The sequence below is a fragment of the Panthera onca genome, chromosome D4 (genome assembly GCF_046562875.1).
Source record: "Panthera onca isolate mPanOnc1 chromosome D4, mPanOnc1 haplotype 2, whole genome shotgun sequence".
NCBI classification, from domain to species: domain Eukaryota; kingdom Metazoa; phylum Chordata; class Mammalia; order Carnivora; family Felidae; genus Panthera; species Panthera onca.
This window is the reverse complement of record NC_138351.1, coordinates 75,123,322-75,147,958: the sequence shown is the minus strand read 5'-3', so window position 1 is coordinate 75,147,958 and position 24,637 is coordinate 75,123,322. Positions and strand designations below refer to the sequence as shown.

The following is a 24,637-nucleotide window of genomic DNA, read 5'->3' as shown; positions in this document are numbered from 1 at the left end:
ACAGCAGCAACAACAACAACAACAAAGCAAACCACCGAAACCAAAACCCAGCACTATTCAGGTTTCAAGAAGCCCCAGCGTTTCAGGTGAAGGCCAAGTTCCTGCCAGTCACACGTATGCTTAAAACCAACTTTATCCTCTACCAAGAATGCACAAGTGGATTTATTTTTTCTTCTTTTCCAGTCCCAGATCCTTTACCTCCTTCCCCTTTGAGAATTTGTGTTCCTTCTGCTAAATTGGCTGTGGTTTTGCTTCAGCTGGCAGCCAGTTCCCTAGTTATTTTTCCTCTCTACCTGAATTTTCGTAATATCAGCATCCCCTCAACTTGGGATGCAAAGGAAATATTTCAGCCTCCCATAAACAAGTCCCAAGATGTCTTCTTCGCCAGATTCTAAAGCTGCAGGTTACAGGGAAGAACATAGTAAAGTAACATCTAAAAGGTTGTTTCCAAATCCCTTGGAAGTAGTGATTCAGAAATGTAGCTTGCTCAAGAATTAACAAGCTCCCTGGGCAAGTCTTAATCACAATGAGGTTTGGAAAGCACCACCTTCTTTTGAGATCTGCACCCATCCCCAACATTTGTCCATGTAAAGACTAGAGAGGCGGACCCACACTGTCCTCATCCTTAGCTGCTTTGGAGCCTGATTCCAGATGTGCAAGGTCAGCTGATATATTGGAAAATCCAGGGAAGAGAGGTCTGTACCCAAGAGGTTAGAGATGGCTTTTGGAAGTGGACCTGGGTTCATGTGACTGTTACTTGGCTGTGACCTTGAGCGGCTCCCTTGGCCTCTCTGTGACCCAGACCCCCTCACTCTTGAACTTGGCATAGTCCTCACAAATGGGTTATTGTTGCTGTCGCCCATCAAAAGTTTGAAAAATACGGCCATGGAGGTCCCACTGCAGGCATTACAATGAAAAATGTTATCGACTGCATCCTCTTGGCTTTGAAAATCTTCTGTTGTGCTTGCTCAGTCTAAAAAAAAAAAAATGCCTTTGGAAGAAAATACTGGGTCCGAGAGCCCTCTTGCTACATCAGGTGCGTTGTGGCCGTTTGAATTGCAGAGTCATTTACTAAATGCGGGTCAATATTCCCATATAGGCAGAGTTTCTTCAAAAATGTAATTGCTCCCGTTTGGATTTTGGCATCTGCATTTTTGTTTTACAGTAGTAATAAAGCCCAGGGATTGGATGGGATTGTAAAACGTGGGGCGGTGGGGCAGACCCGTGACCCAGAGGCCAGTGTGTGACAGTGTGGCTCCCAGGTCAGCTGTGTCTTCATCCTTGTTCCCCAGCATCCTTCCCTGATGGGCTCTCCAGGGGCCCTGATGAGGGAGAGAAGGTGGCTGTTTTTCCAGAACCCATTAGAGCAATTAATGCAGGTTGAAAGCGGTGAATTGACAATATGGGCAGCTGTACTTCAAAAAAAAAACAACCCCAAAAGCCTGGAATGTATTTGAACCACATCCGAAATGGTGTGTGAGGCTTCATTAAGAGGCTTCTGATAAAGAAAAGAAAAGTAAAAAGAAAAGAAAAAAGGAAAGGAAAGAGGTCCAGCTTTCCCTCAGAAGTTACCCAGACAGGTGGGGAAGCTGCTGGCAGAAGTCTGGGGAGGGGTTTTCCTTCGGGCGTTTGCATCCTGCTGGCCAGTGGAGGGTGTGGTGTTCTGTGGTGCGTCTGGGCCCAATGTGACCTTCATCCCTCTCCTGCCTCCTCCTCTTTCTCCTGGGGGAGGGGGGCAAGCCCATCCCAGGTTTCCCCAAACTCTCTTAAGCCCTCTCCTCCTTCCATGAGTCCTTTTGGTCCTGAGGTTTCAAATCGAGATGCTCAGGTTGCCCTCAGAATCTTTCCTCTCTTCCCCCTCTTCCCTTCCTCTCTTCCGTGTTGTCTCTTGGAACAGAATCTGGGCCTCCTTTTGGGGTCTTTATCTTTTTTTATTTATATTTTCAGCTCTTGTCCAGTATTAGGAATAGCATTTATTTGCTGTGGAAGTCCTGGCTCATTTCTGACCCCTCTGACGGCACCTCATCCTCTTGCCCACGAGTCGTGGACATTTCCCAAGTTAGGAGCCTTGACTTGCTCCCCTTCTCTGCAGTCTCCCCGTTGGGGATTGCACCAGCCCCTGTGAAGTTAGACCCTCCAGGCCTGATCCCTCCCCAGCCCCTGTCAGACCACATTTCTACAGGGGCCTCCTCGCTGTCTGTCTGTCTCCCGTCTTGCTCATCTGCCCACTAGTCCATTCAGCGTCCTGGAGGGCAGGCACGCTTTCTGAATTGGTATCTGATCAAGCTTTGCCCTGCCTGGTGCCTTGTAGTGGAGCCGAGAGCCTGCTGATGTCCAGGCTGCCCGTGATGCGAGCCCTTTTACCTGCAGAGAGTGCTTTTCTCTGGCTGTTCCCTAAGTGCAGTCCACCCTTGGCCAGACAGGCAGCGTCCTCTGAAACAAGGCATTGTTTCCCTGCACCCGTTGACACCCACGGCCCCTGTGAGGTCCTCCCATCACACCTGCCCGCCCACCCTCAGCTACCCCATCCGCGGGAATCCTTCTCTTCTCCCCTCGAAGCTCCTTCAGCGTAGTGACCTGCCTCACTTGTTGTGACACAGATTACACATCTCCTGGTGTTTCCTTCAGTTGCTCTGCAGCTGATGATAACTTTGGTTTTGAGGGCTTACCACAATCCAGACGGTGTTCTCAGTACTTTCTATGTATGAACTCACTTGAACCTCGTGACAGCCCGATCAGGTTCAAAGCAGGTACCACTTTTGTTGTTTTTTGTGCAAAAAAAAAAAAAACTGCCAAGAGTTTGTCACTTGCCTGTTGTCACAAAGGTGGGAAGTGGCAGAGCTAGGAATTAAAACCAGGTTTTGTTGACTTGAGGGAATGCCAGAGAGAGGCGGCGTCCCATGATGCTTCAGGCTGGGCTCTGGGGCCAGATGCTCTGGGTTCAAACCCAGGTTCTGCCGCTTTGTACATGTGGGGCCTCAAACATACTTTTTTTTTTTTTCCTTTTTAAAATTTGTTTATTGTCAAGTTAGCTAACCTACAGTGTGGTCTCAGCTTCGGGAATAGATTCCCGTGATTCATCACTTACATACAACACCCAGTGCTCATCCCAACAGGTGCCCTCCTCACTGATTCTCTAATTCCCTTTTCGCTAAAGTTGTAATGGGAACAATGGGAATGATAGTCAAATGGCAGGCAAGTTGCTTACCTTCCCTGTTCAATTTCCTCATCTCTAAAAGGAGGATACTAATGGTCATGCAGGTAACTGCCATGTTAAAGCACTAGATGCATCGATTAATTTGAACATTTAATGATTACCTGCTATGTTCACACCACTAGGTTGGGCTGTTTTCCCACCAGATAAGACTCTTCCTGGTATAAAACACATAGCACATAAGATGCTTCCAAGCTTATAATACCGGGCACACTAATAACTGTGGCCCCTGTGGACGGTCTTCTCTGTGCCCCCAGGGCCATATGGGCATCTTCCCACCAGCTCTCCAGCACAGCCTCCAGGGAGAGGAAACAGCACTGGGCAGAGGAGGTGATCAGTCACCAGTATAGGATTTGAACTCAGGGCTTCTGGCCTCCAAAGTGCATGCTCATTGCCACCTTCTGGTGGGTGTGCAGCTTAGCACAGTGCTGGCCAGAGACACGTTTCACTAAATGTGCATCTCTTCCCTGATTTTTTTCTTTATTGAGATGGCGTCGTAGCCATTTGGTTAGAAAACTCACGAGTAACCAGACAGCCCAGCCCATGAGTGCCCTGCCCTGGGCAAGGTCTGTGCATCTTAGTGACTAGACTTTAGATTCAGAGGCAGCACTGGGCACTCTTTGCCTTTTTTTTTTTTTTTTTTTCTTTTCCCTCTCTCTTATCTCTCTTGCCAGGTCCTGACCTTTGTCAGGATTTTATTTTGTTCATTGTCTGTGGAAATTCCCTAAATAGACTAACTGTGACCTCCACTCAACCCCCATTAGGATAAACCTGTAACTTAGGAAGTCATCTCATTGATTGATCGGCGGAGTCTCCGAATCTGTCCATGCCTTCTGCCACGTAGGCATCGTAAGATGCGCACATGGTCTCCCGGACCTCATGTAAAAGGCTGGTGGCCATCAACCCCGTCACAGACTGGACAAAGAAAGGGCCATCTTGTTTGGTTCATAGGAAACAGGAGGAGTAGAGGAGTCTGCCTGGGCTTTTAAAATAAAATGTGGGTGTGTGCATGTACGTTAATGACCCGAGAGATATGGGTTCAATTTAGAGAACTCAGAAACCCCAGGAAAACACAAAGGAAAAAAACTAAAAAAAAAAAAAAGAAAAATCATCAATAATCTGCTCTACCCAGAAATAATCATTATTGACAATTTTTTTAACATTTTATTTATTTTCAAGAGACAGAGCATGAGCAGGGGAGGGACAGAGAGCAAGGAAGACACAGAATCTGAAGCGGGCTCTGGGCTCTGAGCTCTGAGCTGTCAGCACAGAACCTGACGTGGGGCTCGAACTCACGAACTGTGAGATCATGCCCTCAGCCAAAGCTGGACGCTTAACCGACTGAGCCACCCAGGCACCCCACTATTGACACTTTGATTGCTGTCTTTCCAGTCCCCTGTGTGCCTGTGTGTATAATTTGTATTGGGAATTTTCTACAAAACTGCCATTCTGAACGTAATTTTGAGTCTGTTTCACCAGTGTATCATGACTGATAAATATTTCTAGAACATGATTTTTAATGATTGCATGCTACGTCAGAGCAAAGAGATGCATGATTTATTTAACTAATTTCTTCTTGTTGGACAGTTCGTTTTTAACATTGTCCATATTGCTGCTTTAGACAATGTACCCTTGCACATTAATCTGTAAGCACATCTCTAAAAATTATTTGGGCTGCCTTTCCCGAGGTGGCATTGGCTCAGGGTATAGGCAGATTTTTAAGGCTTTGGTAGCTGTTGCCAGATTGTTCTTGGGGAAGAGTTTGTTATTTTACAGTCCCATCTACCAACCTTAGCAATATATGATATGCTTCATTTTTCCCCGGCTTGCCAACCCTGGATATTATATTTCTTTTCCATTTTTGCCAATCTGATAGACAAAAAAGTATCCTGTTTTAATTTGTATAAATAGCGAAGTTGGAACTTCCTTGCATGTTTATTGTTTGTATAGCTGTGTATACACATAAGGTAATTCATAACAATAGCATATAGCATAATGTTATAAACATATAATGTATAATGTATTATATATGTATATGACATGTACATTTGGTTTTTTGGTGTATACCTTATTGATTTCCTATGCCCATTTAATCATATTTCTACGTCTTCTGTTCTTTTTCTTTAAGAGGTGGTTGTTAGGAGTAGCTGTTAGATAGCTGATTGATTCACTCACCTTGAATTCAGATTCTTCAGTCTGAGGCTGAATTAAATTGGAAGCCTATCCCTTGTTAACAGAATGCACAGAAAGTGATGAGGGATAGGAATGTTAAGTGTCCTCAAGGAGAATACACCCCATCCATGTATCCACTCATGGACCAAGAAAATATTGATATATAATCAGATTTTTCTGATGGATGGATGTGCTATGGACATTGGTTCAAGACCACAAAAACTCCATTGGAAACCCATCGAGGCTCATCTTGAGTGATTACCTTTATGACTGCTAGAATCTTGTTAGTTCTTCCCAAAAGAAAAAAAAAAGAAGAATTAAGAGACCAAATTTAAAAGAACATTTGTAAAGCAATTTACTTAAATTATAAGAGACTGAAAGCCAGGCTTAGTGGATAATTGAAGAATTGCATTAAAAAGGAATCAATATCTTTCTGGAATCTGCTTTGTCCTCCCTCATCTTCTGAGTTGTTTTGCAAGGGGGTGGCCACTCTGTCACTATCTTGCAAATTTTTCCTAGCCTTATCCCCAAGGACAACACTTTCTTTTCTCTCTTTGATCCTCACGTTTTTTTCCTTTTCACACAGCCTTGACTCTTGGAGACATTTCGGAGCAAAGATACTGGAGATCAGGGGCTTTAAGATGTCAGGTCCTGTTCCAGCCTCTGGGATCCTGGTGTTTCCAGCACTGGAGCAAAGGTTTCCTTCTTTACACAGAGCCTTTGGAGAAGGTCAAACTCATAAAGAAAAGAGAGTAGAGGGAATGAACAGTTGATTTTTTGAAATCTACTTTGTAAGGCCCCAATTAAAGGCAAATTGAAACGTTAAAAAAAAAAAAACAACTGGAAAGGAGAAAAGAAGATGCTGATTACCTCACTCTCCTAACCAGCCATCATTTCTCTGCCCTCTCCCCTGGCCTTTATTTCTGTACATTCATATTCCTCGATGGTTGGATAACCTGCTTCTGCTTATTCTTGCTTCATGCATATGTTGCTGGGTTGTTTCACGATCCTTACGTTGAGCTCTATCTCAGGGAACGGGTCTTGGATGGGTTCCCACAGCTGCTTCGCCATCCAAATTGATTTCCCCCAGGATGATCAAAGAGGTGAGGTGGCCACAAAGAGCCAGAGCAGGTGAGCCACATGGTGGCAAGCTTCGCCCCAGATCCTGGCCTCGTGATGGGCACACAGCTGTCAGGGACACCAAAATGATGCCACCGTTCTTTGAGATACAGTGCGTTCTCAGAATACCACTGCCCCCTTAGGTCAACATTCCAGAAGAGTATAAACTACCAGTTTTTGAACTTTTATTTAAGGGAATGTTTTTAAATAACATGATTCTTAGACCAAAGTTAGCAGCAGCAAAGTATTTCTGGGGAGTGGAGGAAGAGAATAGAATGAGAAAGCAGAGTTATTGCCCAAGCATCTGTGAAAAATATCCCTGCCTCCAACTCTGTGTATAAGGTGTCTGATCCTTGAGACATATTTCAGCATTCATTCGTTCACTTGGCAATTGTTTTATTGAGCTCCTCCTATATGATTGGTGTGGTTTAACATCCTCTTCGAATTTTACACATCCTACTTACCTTCTTGTTAATATATTTGTAGTTAATATTTTTTCCTACTTCGGAAATAATCGAATGATTTAACCTAAAAGGTACATCATGAAAAAGGCAGAGAGATCAGAAACCGTATTGGAAAGTGTGTGTGTGTGTGTGTGTGTGTGTGTGTGTGTGTGTATGTTGCCTTTAATAGGAATAGTATTTCATATTTAAATGGAAGTGTGAGCCTCCTAGCAACCAAAGCAAAAAGGGAAATCCATGCATTGTTTAGATTCCACTGGAGAATTTCATAGTATTTCAGGAGAGGCAAAATGCTTCCTTGGCAGTCAATCTTAAAAGGAAGGCAATGAAAAGAAAATAAAGGAAGGCAATTAATTTCAGGAGGAAGGCAATTTCAATTGTACTTCTTCACAGTCTCTCATTTATTTTTATTTTTTTTAATCTTTATTTTTGAGAGTGAGAGAAAGAGAAAGTGAGCAGGCAAGGGGCAGAGAGAGAAGGAGACACAGAATCTGAAGCAGGCTCCAGGATGTCAGCATAGAGCCTAACATAGGGCTTGAACTCATGATCCGCAGGATCATGACCTAAGCCAAAGTCAGACGCTTAACCAACTGAGCCACCCAGGCGTCTCCTTTCATTGTCTCTCATTTTATGTGGAATCACCCATGATGTCCCGTCTTTCGTATCTATTGACACATCTGTGACCCAAACAGAAGAATCCCCTGACTTCTGTATCTACTGAGAAGCATATAAATAAAACAATCACCATGTAAGTATGTTGAGATACGTAGTTTGAGAGGTAGGGAGCAGAAGTGCCACTAACGTGGAGCATTTGATGCTGGAAGCAAGGCCAGTGGATGGTCAGGAGACGAGGCTGGCCAGGCAGCAGGGCCAGCCGCACAGGCCTGAGACACACTGCGAGGAGTTGGCATTTTACATCAGAAACGATGGGAGAGGCTGGGCAGGGAAGGGGTAGGGTCCGCTTGCATTTTAAAAGGATGTCCTGGCTGCTCAGCAGAGACCGATTTTAGAGGCTGCGAAGCTGTTGCAGTTAGTGGGCCCTGTAAGAGGTAATTAACACAGATAAAAATGTGATGCAGAGAGAAGGAGGTCTGAAGACAGGGCTAATTAGGGCTTTGCTTTCTCATGACATTAGAAGACTCCCCTGGGGCAGAGAGTCCGCACCATTAACTTCTGTCCTCCCTCAAAGTGGGGCTGAATCGGGAGGGTCTTTCTAGCCCACATGGCCGTCCCTGGCACCAGCTCAGGGTTCAAGAGTTCAGGGGCTCTCACTTGTTCAAAGCCTGCAAGTCCCACACCCCCTCCTCAGACCCTCTCCTTGTCCGTCTTGTGAGGCCAAGACAGAGGGTTGGCCCTGTGCATCGGAACCCCCTAGCACTGCTGGTGAGAGAGGCACAGGTTTGGAAAGTCCGAGATTCAAATCCAAGTCCTGCCTCTTGTCCTCTTTGTGACCTTGCGTGAGACACGCCCCCACCTAGACTCTCTTTCCTCATCCATGCAATGGGAAGAATAAAATGTGTGGCCATCCCTGTAATTTGGCTATTACCAATAGTATTAGCCTCGTTTTTTGGCACCTGCTACACAGCATCCTGAATGCTACATGCTTTGTGTATGTTGTCTCGCCGGCCCTCATTTTGTCCCCAGAGCAGCTCCGTAAGACTAGGCATTAGTAGCTCCTTTCAACAGGTGACAGAGCTGAAGCCCGAGGGCTTAAGTAAATTGTCTACAGTCTCAGAGCCAGGAAGAGATAGAACTTTATTTTGGAATGGCTTTCTAGTGGGTATACCTTTCACTGAAAAACTCTTGGGGGTGGGAGATCCTCACCCTAAGATATCTTTTCATGTTAGTGCCTTGCCATTCTCTAGTTTCCAGGTGCAGTTGGAAAATAGAGCCAAGGTTTGCCTTAACTGGGAGATCTCTGGGGCCTGTGGAAGAAAGCATGCAGGAGAGTGGGTCCCTGCACCAGAGTGAGCTCTACTTTTGGAAAAGTACTTTGGAAAGCCCCATCCAGTCCCATCCACAGCCCCTGGGGACAGGGGATCTCAGGCCTTCTATAGGCACAGATGTCATAGTGCTGCCCCTGCAGGTGCTTGTAGGAACTACAACAGGGAGGGACGTAGCTGCATATGAAAAAGGATGCACTGCCCCCTGCCTCAAGGATTCCACTCATCTCCCATCTAGAGAATTAGACACACGTGTGCTTCAAGATGCATGAAAAAGTATGTTATCGCAGCTTTGTTTGCACTGGCAAAAAGTGAGAAACAACTTAACTGTGCAACAATAGAGGAGTGAGAATTTGGCAGTGGTACATCTCTGCCAGGGAATGTGCCGTTGTGCAGGAAGAAATGAGCTTAAGGTCATTGAACTGGCGAGGAAAGATCCTCCAAACACATCTTTTTAGCTGGGAAAAAAACACGCTGATGAAAAGTTCAGCGTAAGTCAGTTTATGTAAACATCACTCAACAGTAGTCTTGTACGTGTATGAAATGCACAGAACATTCGGGAGGAACGCACAGTGGTCATCATGGATGCTGGGATGAGACTTCCCCTCTAGATTCCCTATAATAATCCCGCCTAACCCCTTGCAGCCCTGACCTGTGTTCCAGGCATTAAACACTTCATGGGTACAAACTCATTATCTTCAGAACCACCCTGTGATAGAATACCACTCTTCACGGAAGCTGGGGCACGGACTGGTGACCTGCCCAGGGTTGCCATTGGCAGGTGGCAGAGCCGGGAGGGGAATCTCTGTAGCCTGGCTCTGGAGCTGTGGGTCCCAGCCACCCTTTTGCTGGTCTCATCAAATTCCACGCGTGCTGTGCCCGAGGTGTGTGTGCTCACATGAGCGTGGAGAAGCACGATAAGGCTGCCTGAGCCCTGGTCTAGGACACTGATCTTTCCGCGGCCTCATTTGAACAGATTCCCTGGGGCTGTGTGGCATTTCGAAAGCTCAATAAATATCTTGTTGGAAGAGGTTATAAAGAAAACAGAGCATGCAGTGTGCCTCTAGGAATGTATTTTGCTGCTGAAGAGACAGGATGTATGAAGGTGATACAGCGTCTGTCGTATACATGGCAACGAAAACGTCGAAGTGCGCTGGGCGCTCTTGGAGGAGGAGAGTCGGTCGCAACCCAGAGAGGTTTCCTGGAGGTGTGGGGAAACGGGCTGAATGTCAAAGGCAGGGCAGATAGGAAGAAGCGTGGATTAAAGGAAGATGAGGGAGGTTGTGAGAGGGAGGCTAGAGCTGCCGGTGTATTTGTGTCCATGTAGATGAGAACTTGAGAGAATTCTGGGGTTTGTGTTTGGGAGAAGGAGCTGGGAAACTCAGGAAGAAAATTCACATTTAGTACCTACTATGTGCCAGGTGCTATATACTATATGTAGACACTCTTCGTTATTTTTTTTTGAGGTTTTATTTATTTAAATAATCTCTACACCCGACATGGGGCTCAAACTCACGGCCAGAGATCAAGAGTCACATGCTCCTCTGACTGAGTCAGCCAGGCACCCCTACATTATCTTAATAATGCTTACAATAGTTGCATTTTATTTTTTAAATAGTTTTTTTTTCTTTAATCTTTATTTATTTTTGAGAGAGAGAGACAGCGTGTGAGTAGGGGAGGAGTAGAGAGAGAGGGAGACACAGAATCTGAAGCAGGCTCCAGGCTCCGAGCTGTCAGCACGGAGCCTGACGCGGGGCTTGAACTCACGAACAGTGAGATCATGACCTGAGCCGAAGTCGGCCGCTTAACCGACTGAGCCACCCAGGTGCCCCAGTAGTTGCATTTTAAATGCAGAAACAAGCAGCTCAGCCAGCTAAGTATCTTGATTTCACCTCAGGTCATGATCTTAGGGTTTGTGGGCTCAAGCCCCTCGTGGAGCCTGCTTGGGATCTCTCTCTTTGATCCCCTGCTTGGGATCTCACTGCAGAGCCTGCGGGGTTCTCTCTTTCCCCCTCTTTCTCTGCCCCTCCCCCTCCATCTCAAAATAAATAAATAAACTTGAAAAAAAATAATAAATGCAGGAACAGGCACAGAGAGGTAAGGTACTTTGCTGTGTCACACAGCAAGTCAACAGCAGAGTCGGGGTTGGTGCCCAGTGAGTCTGAACCCAAAGCCCCTGCTGACCAAGGTGGGGTCAGGAAGAGCAGGCACGCATCATCCTTTTCTCTCTTCCTGATGACGAACCTGAACCTGGGTCTTAGACCAGCTCCCCCCTCCGGAGGTGGGGCATTTCTGTCCCTTAGAAGAGAAAACCTTGACCCTCGAGGTCTGTGTCCTGAGATAAGCTGCATGACTCACTGTGATGTGCCCTTACTTGAGACTGTTCTAGAAGACTTCCTTTGTACATGCCCCTGAGGACAGTCGTCTGATTGTCCTGTGACCTTGTGGTCCAGTTCACACTTGCACTTTAGTGTGTGTTTTTGGACACAGGATCATACACACATCTGCCGTGTTAACACACAACCCTTGGTCCCCTCACACTGTGACCATCTCCAGTCTATTTCTCTGTTCTCTGCTGAGCGGAGAATCGCGTCGCTTGGTCTGTGATGTTGGGGTTTGATAGTCAGCTCTGAAGAGCTGAGTGAGGCAAATTTGCCTCCTGAGAGCATTAATCCAAGTAGCAAGTTATTAAGTTTGAAGACATACACATATAATTTACATTTCCAGAATCATAACATGCTGCCTCCACAGTCATCTGGTGATGGATAGTATCTGAGCCACGCCATCTGCTGGGTCAGATGGAGATTTCGCTATGATCTGACTCGCAAGCCCCAGGTCAAGTTTTACCAGCAAACGCGTGGTGACAAGTGTGGGAGGAGACTGCTCTCATGACCCTGCTGCTTATGGTGGACTCTCCCTAGATCTCACTTTTTTTTTTTTTTTTCTTTTTAGCCACAGCTCCTTGAACTCTTCGGTGACAGGCACGGTGCTGTCGGGCTCCTCTACCTAAAGAGAGAGTGGCATTATGATCTTCATTTGATAGGAGAGAAACAGATGAACAGAGAGGTTCGGGAACTTGTGTGGGGTGACACAGCTAATGAGCAGTTGGTTCAGGAGACTGGCTGATTCTGGGGGTCGCCACGCAGGAGAGGGACATGGCTGACAGTCCCCAACTGGCACAGGCAGAGCATGCGGGTTGCTTTAAGTCGGGTGTCGCACAGGACTTGCGGCACCTGCCAGATCAGAGACACACAGCCACCGTCTCACTGGAGACCGTCTCCCCAGCCCTCAGGTCCCTTGGGAGGTCCCCTGCTGCCGATGACAGTGCTGAGGTGCAGTGTGCATCCTGCCACACTGGATGCTGCATCTGTCCTTCTGGTGTTTTCTTAAACCCTCGTGGTCCCTTCCAACTGGTAGGGAGCCTCAGAGCCCCCAGTCTCAAGATCTGGTTCAAGGACCTGGGAGCAACCTCAGCCAGCGCACTCTTGAGTACTCCTTAAACGGGGCGTGCTGAGGGCGGGGCTCTGTCCCTGCATCTCTCTGTGGCCATGACTCATGACCGTCACGTGGGTGAATACAACCTTTTCTTCTAGAATGTAGCCACTAACCAGAAGACATTAAAGTTTAATACTGGGGCAGGACCTCAGCAATTAGTGAGTTCAGCCTGCTCACGGCCGGTTGGCAAAACCGAGGCTCAGTGAGAGGAGACATAGCCCCCGACCACCCAGGACCAGCCAGGAAGCCAGTGGTGCAACGGGGACACGCCTGGGTCTCTGTTTCACAGCAGGAGCTCTTTCTAATTTCCTCTGCCCCCTAAGCTGCTTGCTGTGGAGGTTCACTGTGGCCAGAGAATCTGCTAGTTCTTTTGTGAGACGAATGGCCTGGTGCACGAGGTGGTGGCGGCAGTGCGTGTGGGGAGCGGGTGCACAGCTTAGCCGGGGAGCACTCATCAGCCAGCTTTCTTTAGGAATTCACTTCTCGGTTCAAAGCCACTCTATTTAAAAAAAAAAACAACTTTTGTTGACATTTATTTATGTTTGAGAGACAGAGTGAGAGTGGAGGAGGAGGGGCAGAGAGAGAGGGAGACACAGAATCCCAAGCAGGCTCCAGTCTCCCAGCTGTCAGCACAGAGCCCGACATGGGGCTCGAACCCACGAACCGCGAGATCATGACCTGAACCGAAGCTGGGTGCCCAGCTGACTGAGCCACCCAGACGCTCCTTCAAAGCCACTCTTAAAAACAAGCAAGTGGTTGGTTGTAAAAATGGAGACAAAGAGGCCTTAAGAAGACAGAAACCAGCTTCTCAGACCATCCTCCACCCTCTTGCCTTCCCCGCATGACACATTCAGGTTTTAGCTAAAAAGGGCAGTGGGTGGAGCTGTTTGTGCAGCTTCCAATGGTCACTGCACCCAGACCGTATTCCGAGAGCCTGTTCAGATGTCACGAGTGCTGTTTCGGGAATCTTGTTTTTGTTCGGTTTTACCAGAAAAAAATAAAGAAGGCAGCAGTGGAGGATGATACTCTTGTTCTCCAGGACCCACTGGAAGCCCACATTTACCCAAAAGGCCAACATCAGAGGTTCTGGGATGGTCGAAGCTTGAGTGGCCATCAGAATTTCTGGCCCCACGGTCTTGTGATGGGGAAACTGAGGTTCATGGGGCGGGGGGGGGGCTTGCCCAGGGCTGGCCTCCTGGAACTTGGCTGTGTGTTTTGTATTTGTGCCCTCTCTGTCCCTTCCCATGTTGGGATCCCAGGGTCCCCTTTTGTAAACCACTGGAGGCAGGCAGCACAGGAGATTCGGTGACCGCCCCCCAGGCCCTCCCCGGTGCCAGCTCTCTGTGGCATTCTCATCAAAGGCATTAACCTCCTCTCCGTTCTCAAGGTTGCTGCTTGCCTATTTATAGAAATGACCAAGAGAATTCCACTCTTGCCAGAGGTACAGAACACATATCGTGCTCCACGCCTCCCCCCTTCTCGTGTAAGTCCCTGGACAAAGCTTTTCTGCACCTGGTTTCCCTTCTCGATGCAGACGCTCTGGGAAGAGAGGCGAGCGGGAGCTCTGCCCCTTGCAGAGCTCCTACTGTGTGCAAAGGCTCCAGACCTCATGCGCATGGTCTCGTTGAATCCCCGCGGACCCTGAGAAGTGGGTATTGTTCTTTCATGGCGCTGCTTGGAAAGAGGAGGCGCCAGCCCAAGGACTCATGACTAACAAGTGAGAGACAAATGGCTTCAATGCAGTTCTGCATCAGTCCACAGTTTCTGTTCCTTTCCCTTGCATTTCCGATTCTGGCCCAGTCGTCTACATCAGACGAGTGAGGTGGCCGCAGGACAGTGCCTGTGCATATTACAGTTTCTTCTGGGCCCACATATGCACTTTCTCACCCCGTCAGGTCAACCAGGCTTTTCTGAGGCCCTGCTGAGCGAAGCAGGCTGCAGGAGCCATGAGGATGTGCCCACTTGTTCTCTCTGGGCCTGGCACACGGTAGGCCCTCAGTCAACGCTCGTGGAGCGAGTGGTGGGGCTCACAAGTGAATGGTAGGCCCGGCCTCACAGTGTGTCAGGGGAGGGAGCAGAGAAGAGGCAGGCCAGTTGGACCGGCCCCCAGCCAGCAGCACCCTGGTGGAGGAGGGAGCCCTGGGCAGGGGAGAGGGCTCAGGAAGGCAAGGTGGCCTCAGAGGGTCCTGCTGAGGCAGCTCCTGCCCTGTGACCCTCCCCCCCCCCAGAAGCCTGCTTGCTCGACAGCCTCTCCATCCTGCCCCCTAGAATTTAACACAGGTTTTATCCTCCCAGCTGTTCTGTCAAGGGAGTCCCCGGGAATGCTAAAAGAGCACGAAATCTCTCCCTGCTCATCTTCTCAGAAATCTTTTTTAAAAGCAGCCTTTTGGACAGTTGCCATCCTCTCATTATGCCTCCACCAGGGACTGGCATTTAGCTGTGGAGTTAAGGGACCTGGAACCTCCCGGCCTAACCTTCCTCCTCCAGCAGAGGCTGTCCCGCCAGGGCTCCCTGCTGCGCTGGAAAGCTCTTTTCTTGGCCCCCTTTGTCCAGAGTACTGGGGAGTCTGCAGAATGCAGTACGGGGCCCATCCGGGCAAGCTTGGGGGGGTCAGAAAGCGAAGCACTCCGCTCCCCCTTTTTGGACTTTCTATCAAAAGCAACGTATCCTCATTCTGGAACTTGCAGGGAATATTGAGAAACGGGAAGGACAGAATAATAACCGCCCATAATCCTGCCGCCTAGAGAGACACACAATTGGCATTTTGGCACCATTACTCCTGTGTGATTTTTATCTTAACATAACTGAGGTCATACGGTAAGATACAATTTGTGTCCTTTCGGCCCCACCTCGCAGTACAACAGATCACATATCCACAGCATTACAAACTCTCTGTGATACTTTTAGAATGTGGTTATAATGCCAGCATGGGCTCCGTATGTGCAGGTTACTGTCAGTTTGCTCACACAGCCCCCCAGTTGCAGGGTTTGCTGTTAATCCGGGTGCTAAGTGACTGTCCCTGCATAAACGGCTTCATCTCAGCTCCAGGTACGCTGTGGGAAAGGAGGATGGCCAGTCTCAGCTTCCAGCCTGGACACAGAGTCCGGGCTCACCTTTCCATGTGGTGGTTCCATCCCCAGATCAGAAAATGTGGAATAAAGGTGGTATCCACGCTCAAAACTAGTTGCTGTGGAAAAGGAGCCCCTCGCTAGCTATGTGGACAGGTGGTTTCCCTCTGTTTCTTCATCTGAGTAATGGGTCTCTCTCCCAAGAAGATTGGATTCCATGAGGATTTCAGGAGATAAAAGCATGTGGGGCACTGAACAGGGTGTTTTGCACAGACAGGCTCTTTATAAATGTTTAGCTCTCATTATCCATAGTTTTATCTCTTGACTGTCTTGTCGGGGTCATTAAGACCACCGCCCGGGTTCCGTGAGGGCTCACATGTTCAGCGTATAGTTGTGCTTGTGGCTAAGATTTATTACAGCAAAAGGATACACAGCAAAATGAACACAGGGAGCAGGTGCAGGGGGCAAAGCCTGTAGGAAACCAGGCACAAGCTTCTGAGTCTCCCTTCGCTGAAGGATGAGCACGGAATGAGCTGTGAAATGTTGTCTCCCCGGATGCTCATAGAGACTCAGTGTCAGGGTTTTTATTGGGGTCTGGTCACATAGGTCCCCTCTGCCTGGACCCACATTCCAGAACCCCCCTCTCTCCCCATAGTTTGCAAGTAGCCCAGGCATGGTGAGCCAGTCTTATCCATTAGGGAACAGGAGGAACACTCAGAATCCAGGTTCCCAGATGCCAGCCAAGCAGGGCTTCCTAAGGATGCAGTGTTCAGCCTGCTGTGTTAACTCTTCTGCACAGCTGTGCTGAGAGATCGTATTTCTTATGTTTGGACCACTTCAAGGCAGGGGTGGGACAGATGTCTCCATAGGACAAAAACCGAGAGCTAGAGAAAAAAAAAAAAGGGTCTCGGGGGTTGGCCTCCTCCTCCATGCATGGGGTCCTGAGAGAAGTAAGTTCTGGGTGTGGGGAGGGTGGGCCCTCACTGCCCCCCTTCCTGCTGACTCACATATCCCTCTCTCTCTCTTTCTCTCTCTCTAGGCTCTGAAGGGCTCCAAGAAGCTGGTGCTGTCTGTGTACTCAGCGGGGCGCATCCCCGGGGGCTATGTCACCAACCACATCTACACCTGGGTGGACCCCCAGGGCCGCAGCATCTCCCCGCCCTCAGGCTTGCCCCAGACCCACGGCAGCACCCTGAGGCAGTGCGAGGGTGACTCGAGGAGCACCCTGAACCTCCTGCAAGGCGGGGATGAGAAAAAGGTGAGCTGCCCGGTGATGGCCCCGGCAAGCCGGCTGGGCATGGAGGGCCGGTGGGGGAGGCTGGCCCCCTCGAAACCCCGTTCTCCTGACCAGACCCAGAACAGGGAAGCTTCTCGGAGGCTGGACACAGGAGCTTGGTTCTCTCGAGTCTCTGTCCTGCTCTCAAGCCCCCTGAAGGGTTTCATTGTGTTTTCTTCTCTTTTTGACCTGTGCAGTGTATATTCTGATGCAGGCTAAGATCCTGCAACCAAGGAGCCCAAAGACTGTGACTTCAATGGGATCCTTTATTTCTCCCTGACACAGAACAGAGGGGACAGTCTGGCCGGGTGCCGCAGCTCTGCTCCACGTCTTATTCCGGGACCCAGATTCCCTCCATCGTCACCCTCTGGGAGCTTGGCCCTTCTGATGGTTGAAGCTGCCCCACCCTAGCCCCTGGAGCGGAAACGGGAGGAGAGACAGCTCAGACCGTTTCAGTTAGACACAGTTTAACTTCTCAGTGGTCCAGACCCAAGCTCAGACCGTTTCAGTTAGACACAGTTTAACTTCTCAGTGGTCCAGACCCAGGCGCATGGGCACAGGCAGCTGCCAGGACTCTAGGCTCCTCAGCACGCCTTTTGCAGCTGTGGGTCTTGGGTTGTAAAGAACAGAAGCTGGTGCTGGTCACCTTGTACAGAGCGAGTATTTACTGGAAGGATGTGGGCAGGGACTCAGGGTGTAGCCTCCCAGAGGGAAGGGATTCCCACTAGGTCACTTCTCTGCCTCCTTCCCCTGCAGATGAGTAGCCCAGGGAGGGAGCGCCTGATTGGCTGCTGGGGAGGGCGGGGCACTTTGACTGACAGGACCACCAAGACTATGGCAGGTGGTGGCAGGATGGTTGCCCAGAAGAAGGGGAGCAGGGGCATCAACAGAGGCCCCCTTCCAAAGCCCTCCTTCTCTCACAGCTTAACTGTTTAAAAAAAAAAAAAAAGACGGAGAGATGATTCCTCTAAGTTCTTAAACTTTGTTCTGGATGCTGTTTGCGTTGCACCCCATGGTTGCTCCTGAGACCAAGAATGTAACTCCTGCAGGCAGCTCGTCCCATGTTTTAGGACCTCCACCCTGACAGCCCGGAGGCCGCGTGCCTTGGGGCTCCGGGCCAAGCAAGGCTTCCATCTGGAGACTCTTTTTCTCAGCTCTGCTTTTCTGACCATAAGAGCACAGCGTTCACTTAGCAGGTTTTGTGTTCTTTGTGCAAACGTCAGTATGCAGGCTGTGGCAGAGGGGGCCGCGACTTCTGTGCTGGGTGATGAGTGGCAGGGTGGAGCCCCCTGGCCTTCTGCGTGGGGGCCAGCGCGGGTGGGCACGGGTGGGCTCGGACCCCTCCCCACCAGGGGATCCGTGTTGCTTGGCAGCGGTCTTGAGAAAGCAAGGCTGCCTGTGGCCTTGAGTCATTTTCACGGCCGGCTTTCCAAGGTTGGCCAGAGAACTTGCTTTATCTTCCCCTTGAGCCCTTTCCCTGCGTGGGGCCTGGCGCCGATGGGTGCTGGGTTCTGTGCTTACAGCATCCTGGTGAATCCTCATGGCTTCCCTGCCCTGCAGGGTAGCTGTCCTTATCCACATTTCAAAGCTGAGGAATCCAAGAGAGACTCAGAGGGTACTGTGGCAACTAGAACCCATTCCACGGGTCGCCCCATACTTAGTGAGCACCTGCGGTGTGCTTGATGCTGTTATGGGAGGGAGGAATAGAGAGAGGGACAAGAGAGGTGAGACCCTGCTCTGGGGAAGCTTCCAGTGAGTTTAGAGTTCATGGGAGGAGTGAGACAGTGATCCAGAAAGGAGCATAAGCGAACAAGATCATTACGATGGTGAAGAATGATGGAAGAGAGTAAAATCAGGAGAGAGGAGTAGAGAGTGAAGGAGAGGGAGGCACTGCTTCAGATGTGGTGGTCAGGGAGTGCCTCTCTGAGGAGATGATTCTGAGCTGAGACCTGTGGGGGGAAGAAAGAGCTGCCATGTATTCTGGGGGCTGAAAATCCCAGGTAGCAAGGACAGCATGTGCAAAGGCCCTGAGGTGGAAACCAGCCCACGTCCTCAAGGCTTAGCAAGAAGGGTGCTTAGCAAGAGGGCCCTGTCACTGGAATTGAGCAGGTAGGAGGGCTGGAAGGAGATGAGGTACCCCCTAGGAGTCTTAGAATAACTTACATAGGAATGTGGAAGGCAGAGACTTAGAGAATTGTGCTCCAGGGATCCAGAGGCCTCAGGAGGCAGGAAATACCCTGGACCACAGCAGAGTGGCCTTCACAGACCCTGTAGCTCCAGATAAGCTTCCACCCGCCCTTCTGTTCTTCTTCTTGCCGATGTAGCAAGGAAGTCCCCATTTCCTGTTGAGAGGGATGTGGGGAAATCTCTCCGCGGCCCACACTTCTGTTCCCTGTGCCTGGAGTTTGGCCGGCTCTGACTCTCTTCTCTCCGCTGTCCTCGTCTCTACTCTAAATCACCGTGACCAGACTCCTAGACTTCCCATGCCAAACTTCAAACCTCCTCACCCCCAGCCCCAGGGGACACACGCCTTCCAGGGAAACAAGTTCCCAGTGCAGTAGTGATGTGAAAAATCCCACATGTTGCAGAATTACTTGTGAAAGCCACCTAAGCTGCCCTCCAAAGCTGGCTGTGGCGTTGCAGCCTTTCCGAGCAACGCTGTTCTCCACGCCGAAGCGTGAGAGCCGAGCCGTCCGGAGAGGCTGAGGGAAGGAACAGAAGGGAAGAAAATATGTAACTCTCTGGGAATCAGACCCATCTGCTCTCACGTTACTGTCGTGTCCTCAGAGGTGAATAGGGGAAGGGGGCAGGGGGCAGACAGCATTGCTATTGTTCTAGGCTCCCCATCTGGAATACCCTAGCCGCCACAGCTCTAATAAACCGGAACACATTTGTTGTGGGGGGTTAAATGGGTTAGCGTGAGTGTGACAGGGAGGGTGAGACACTGGAGCCAGGCCACCTGGATTCAAATCCCGGCTCCGCAGCTTGCCAGCTGTGTGACCTTGGGCAAGTTACGTAAGCGCTCTGAGCTATTGTTTCCATTGGAAACAATGGTAGGGGCAGGGGCTACTCTCCCCACCACTGTGTAAACTCCGTGGCAGTAAGGACCTTGGTTCCACGCCCTGGCACACTCGTAGGGCCTGGATCAGTGCCTGGCACAGTGTAGGTGCTCGGTGTTTATTATATGAACAAGTGAATTAAAACGAAAACGCCTTGCCAGCCGCCGGGTGCATGGTAGACTGAAGGTCAGTAATGTTTGCTGGGTTTGAATCCTGTGGGATCAGACCTTGGCACGCCGTTCTCTGCAAAGTTACAGGGGAGGGTGTGGCCACCTGCTTCCCAAGTTGCTATTTTTGTTGCGATCTGAAGAGCTGCCTCTGGCGTGTGCCCTTGGGGGCTGGTGCCCAACCCATCAGTCTCCAGGGAGAAAAGGCACATTCTTTGTCTCTGTCACCTCTCCTTCACCCATAGGGGAGGTGACACTCATCCGAGCTCAGCAGCCCTCCAGGCCTTACACTTTGGAGTTCTTTCCCGGTTAGCTGAACCCCACTTGAAAACTGAAAAATGGTTTAGGGACAGGGCGTAAAGCCACAGTTCTCCGAAGTGTTGCTGGAGCACATGGTAATCATATTTCTAATGTTTTGCAGAACTACCGTACCGTTATCCACAGTGGCTGTACCAGTTTACGTTCCTGCCAACAGTACATGAGGGTTCCAGTTTCTCCACATCCTTACCCACACTTGTTATTTTCTGTTTTTTGGGTTTTTTTGTGTTTTGTTTTGTTTTTGGTAGGAGCCATCCTAATGGGTGTGAGGTGGTAGGAGTTTTTTTCCTGAGCAGTCTTCTTCATGGTGGACCTTTGTGCCTCAGCAGAGCAAGGACGTGCCCAACATCACACAGCTGGGAGTGGTTGATGTTCAGGGGCATGGCCAGATCTGTCTCTTTCCGAGCCCTCTGTCCTAATGTTGCCCTGTGCCATGTCCCCAGTGTGAGCAGCCCAGAGGAGGCAAGCTGAGGTGCCTCAGTGGCACATTGCCCAAGGTCTCATGGGATATGCTCTGTAAAAGGGATAGGGAGAGTGCTGTGGTGTGCAGAGGAGGGAGATCCTGCCAGCCAGAGATTTGGGAAGGCTTCCTGGAGGAGGTAACGTTTGAAGTTTGGCTACATAGCAGTGGAAGGAACAGTGGTCCAGGCAGAGGGAAGGGTGTGACAGTGGGAAGGAGGGCAGAGAGAAAAAGATGGGTCTTGGGACCCCCTCCCCACCACTGGTGTCCTGTGTGAGTTACGCTTGGGGAACAGCAGGGCTGGGATGACAGACTAGGATAGCCTGTGCACCCTAGGGGACATTTTTCTGCAGGCAGCAGGGGAGGGATGGTGAAATTGATCCCATGTGTGCTAGGACCTTTATGAGATCGCGAAGGAAAGGGGGTGCTAAGCTCATCTTCAAAGTAGGGGGTGGGACTGGTCGAAGTAAAAACAAAACCTAAGGAGCCCCTGGAGCCAAAAGTGACGTTTCCGGTTTTAGTCAAGATGAACTTCCAAGGGGGAAAATAAACCTTGGGGGAAGGTTCTGGTGCTCCGATGGCCTTCTCTGTGTGTGGATGTTCACAGTGGGGTCGTTTATGAGTTGGACCCAGGGGATGAGCTCATTCCTTCAAACGGCTTGAAGCGGAGGACGGTTTGAGAGTGCTCACGGGGCTGGGATGTGGCAGGAGAGAGGAAGCGAGAGCGGGGTGGGTTACCAGCTGTCTCTGGGGCACAGGGGATGAGCACAGTGTTCCCAGGTCCTGCTCTGAGGCAGGTGTCCCCCCACCTACCTGCCCTTGAGTCTGAGCTTCAGGGCACAACGAACTGTTCTTGGGTTCTCAGTTTGAAGGGGCAGTCGCTCCAGGAGGGCACATGCAGGAACACCCCACAGAAACAGGAGCAGGGCTTTCAGAGGAAGGCTCTTTCTCCTGCTTCTGCTGTTTCCACAGGCCACACGTACGTTCTGTCACCACCTTTTCTTGGAGAAGGGTTATCAGTTGGGTGATGGACATCAGAACCAGCACGAGGGAACCCCAATATCCAAGCGGTTTTCCTCCGCACTGGCATTTTCCGATTTCGATGAGGTTTCGTAGAATCATCTGCCTCTTTTACCAAGAGAGAACACAAGAAGGCGAGGGGCAGAGAGAAAGAGAGACAGAATCCCAAGCAGGCACTGCACCCTCAGCACAGAGCCCGATGGGGGGTTTGAACTCATGAACTGCAAGATCATGATCTGAGCTGAGATCAAGAGTCGGATGCTTAGGGAGCCTGGGTGGCTCAGTCAGTGTCCGACCTCGGCTCAGGTCGTGATCTCACGGCTTGTGAGTTCACGCCCCGTGTCGAGCTCTGTGCTGACAGCTCCGAGCCTGGAGCCTGCTTCGGATTCTGTGTCTCCCTCTCTCTCTGCCCCTCTCTGCTCATGCTCTCTCTCTTTCTCTCTCTCAAAAATAAAGTTAAAAAAAAGAAAAGAGTTGGATGCTTAACCAGCTGAGCCACCCAGGTGCCCCAAATCATTTGACTCTTAAGCTAAATCTGTCTTTGCAGCTGGTACCAATATTCCCATTTTCCAGATGGAAGAATGGAGGTACAGAAAGGCTGAACGCATTGCTGCAGGTCACACAGCCTGCGAGGGGTGGGGCCGCATTGTCCTCAGATCCTGAGTCCTGTCCTGGCGGGCACCTCCTGGTGCCTGACGGGGAAGAGTTCCCCTGCCTCCGCTGCTGTCCTCTGCTGTCCTCTGGCTCCGCCTCTTCAGGGCTGGCCTGCACACGGCCTCAGCCGAGGCCCCCTCCGGCTGCTCCCCGCACCAGCAGCCTTGGTGAGCACCTGGGATTCATTCAGGGGAATGATGGGGGCAGAAGCAGCCAATGGTAAGGTTCAAGTGTCACCCTCCTGGGTCATTTGCCCCTGAGCAAATGGGCAAGTCCCGTTCCACTGTGGTGCCTTCTTCATCCCTCGGCCGCCACGCCATGCCGAGCCATCAGACCAGGTAGCAGCTCTCCAGACTCACTTCAGCAGCCACAGAGACAGGATGCAATCTGCCCCTTGACTCAGGCCGGGACCTAACCTGGTGCAGGGTGAGCAGGGCCTTTGGGCCTGGGGTTGAAGCCTGGTTTCTGAACTTCCTGATTGTGTGACCTTAGACAAGTCACTTCACCTTGGGTTGGTCACCAAAGCCTCCCTGTCCACAAGATTGGGGATAGTCCCGGCAGGCACGAAGGACTGTTCAGGGATCAGTAATCGTGTGCATAAGTGTAGAGCACAGCAGTGCCCGAAGCGTGGTCATTAATTCCAGTAACCACCATCGTTTATCGAATGCCAGAGAGACGCAGGTGACCTCTCATATCTCTTCATCCTGAAACGTTTATTGAATACCTGCAGTGGGCCAAAAACCGTTTTGAGTATTGGGAATACAGCAGTCGGCAGCCAAGGACAACCTCCTTCCAAAGCTTATTATGTTCGCGCGTGTGTGTGTGTTAAAATAAGTGATGTGTAGTGTATAGTAAATGGGATAAGCAAGAAAAGGGCATGGGGGACACTGATGAGTGGGGTGATTCTAGAGAGGGGCAGGGAAGGCCTCACTGAGGAGATAACGTAAGATCTGAAGTCCATGAAGCAGTGGTTGTCTGGGCCGAATGTCCAGGCTATGGGATGCCTCAGGTGTAGGGCTCGGTGGCTCCAGGTGTGGTTTGCTGGTGAGTCTGTCCTTCTTCTGGCTGGCTTTTGTCTCAGGCTCGTTGCTTCACAGCTGCAGAATGGCAGCTGCTGCTCCTGCCATCACATCCTCTCACGGCTGTGTCCAAAGCAGAGTGGAAGTGTGGCGGGCAGGCAGAAGGCCCTTCTCTTCCTGTGCCTATGCCTCTCTCTTCTCTGGGGGAAGAATTGCTCCCAACATCCACCAGCAGACGTCCTTCATCGTGTCCATTGGCCAGAAGTGGCCCAGACTACCCATGTCCCTGAAAGAGAGGAACCAGGTTGGCCTGGACTGACTTCATCTCTCGGCGCTGCTCTGTTCCTTTCTGGGTAGGGCCGGGGTTCAAGGGCAAGGAGGGGACCAGTGCCTGCTCCAGGTAGGTTGTCCACGTCTCAATTTACTGATGGGGAAACTGAAAATCACAGAAGAATTGGGCCTTGCCTCACGGTTTCCCAGGAGTAAAGGGCAAAATCAGGATTTGAATTCAGGCCTGTGGAAGGCAGCACAGCCTGCTGGTTAAATGCCTGGGCGGGCCAGCTGCCGACCGTGTGGCCTTGGCCACATCATTTTACCTCTCCAGCCTCAGTTTCCTCATCAGGAAAATGGGGGAAACCACAGAGGAAGAGAGAGTATTAAATGGGATAATGCATCCAGTGCCTGGATTTAGGAAATACACCATACACTAAGTGACCAATTAATTTCATGAGTTATTATTCATCTCATCGGTGGGAATGAATGCACACTTTTCACTGTGCTGGGCTGCTTCTCACAGCTCAGTGTCCTTTCCCATAAGTGATTTTTTTCCCCCTCTCAAATGCTGGTTGAATTCTAGCAAGTGATTGAGGCAGATTACCCTGTAGTTGATAGGACTGTTATTACAGTTCTGTGATAAAGACTCCGTTTTATTCCCACGTGAAGAAGGATTTATGGGGAGGTGGCAGAGAGGCAAGGAGGTTTGTTTTCATCCTCAGCGTGCAGAGGGGGCAGCCGCAGACAACCGTTGCTGTCTGGGTGTCACGGGGCTCCTCTTGACTCTCTCCTCCCAGAATCTTCAGGTCTCGGAGCTGGAGAGCCCGGGTGGGGGAGGGGAGCTACGGACTGCAGGCCACCGCATGAGCTGGGCTGGAGCCTTGGTGTGGAGACCCCAGGCCCTGCAGTCAGAGCACAG

The 24,637-nt window shown here is 50.2% G+C and overlaps 1 protein-coding gene across 5 annotated transcripts in view; it reads left to right on the top strand.

Annotated features, from left to right (window-relative positions):
* Positions 1-24,637, top strand: part of WHRN (whirlin) — a 95,414-nt gene that overhangs the window by 9,279 nt on the left and 61,498 nt on the right. For all 5 annotated transcript variants that reach the window (XM_078436563.2, XM_078436561.2, XM_060608905.3 and 2 more), the window contains exon 2: positions 16,512-16,730. In XM_078436563.2, coding sequence (XP_078292689.2) covers positions 16,512-16,730 — 219 coding nt within the window. The remainder of the gene's footprint in view (positions 1-16,511; positions 16,731-24,637) is intronic.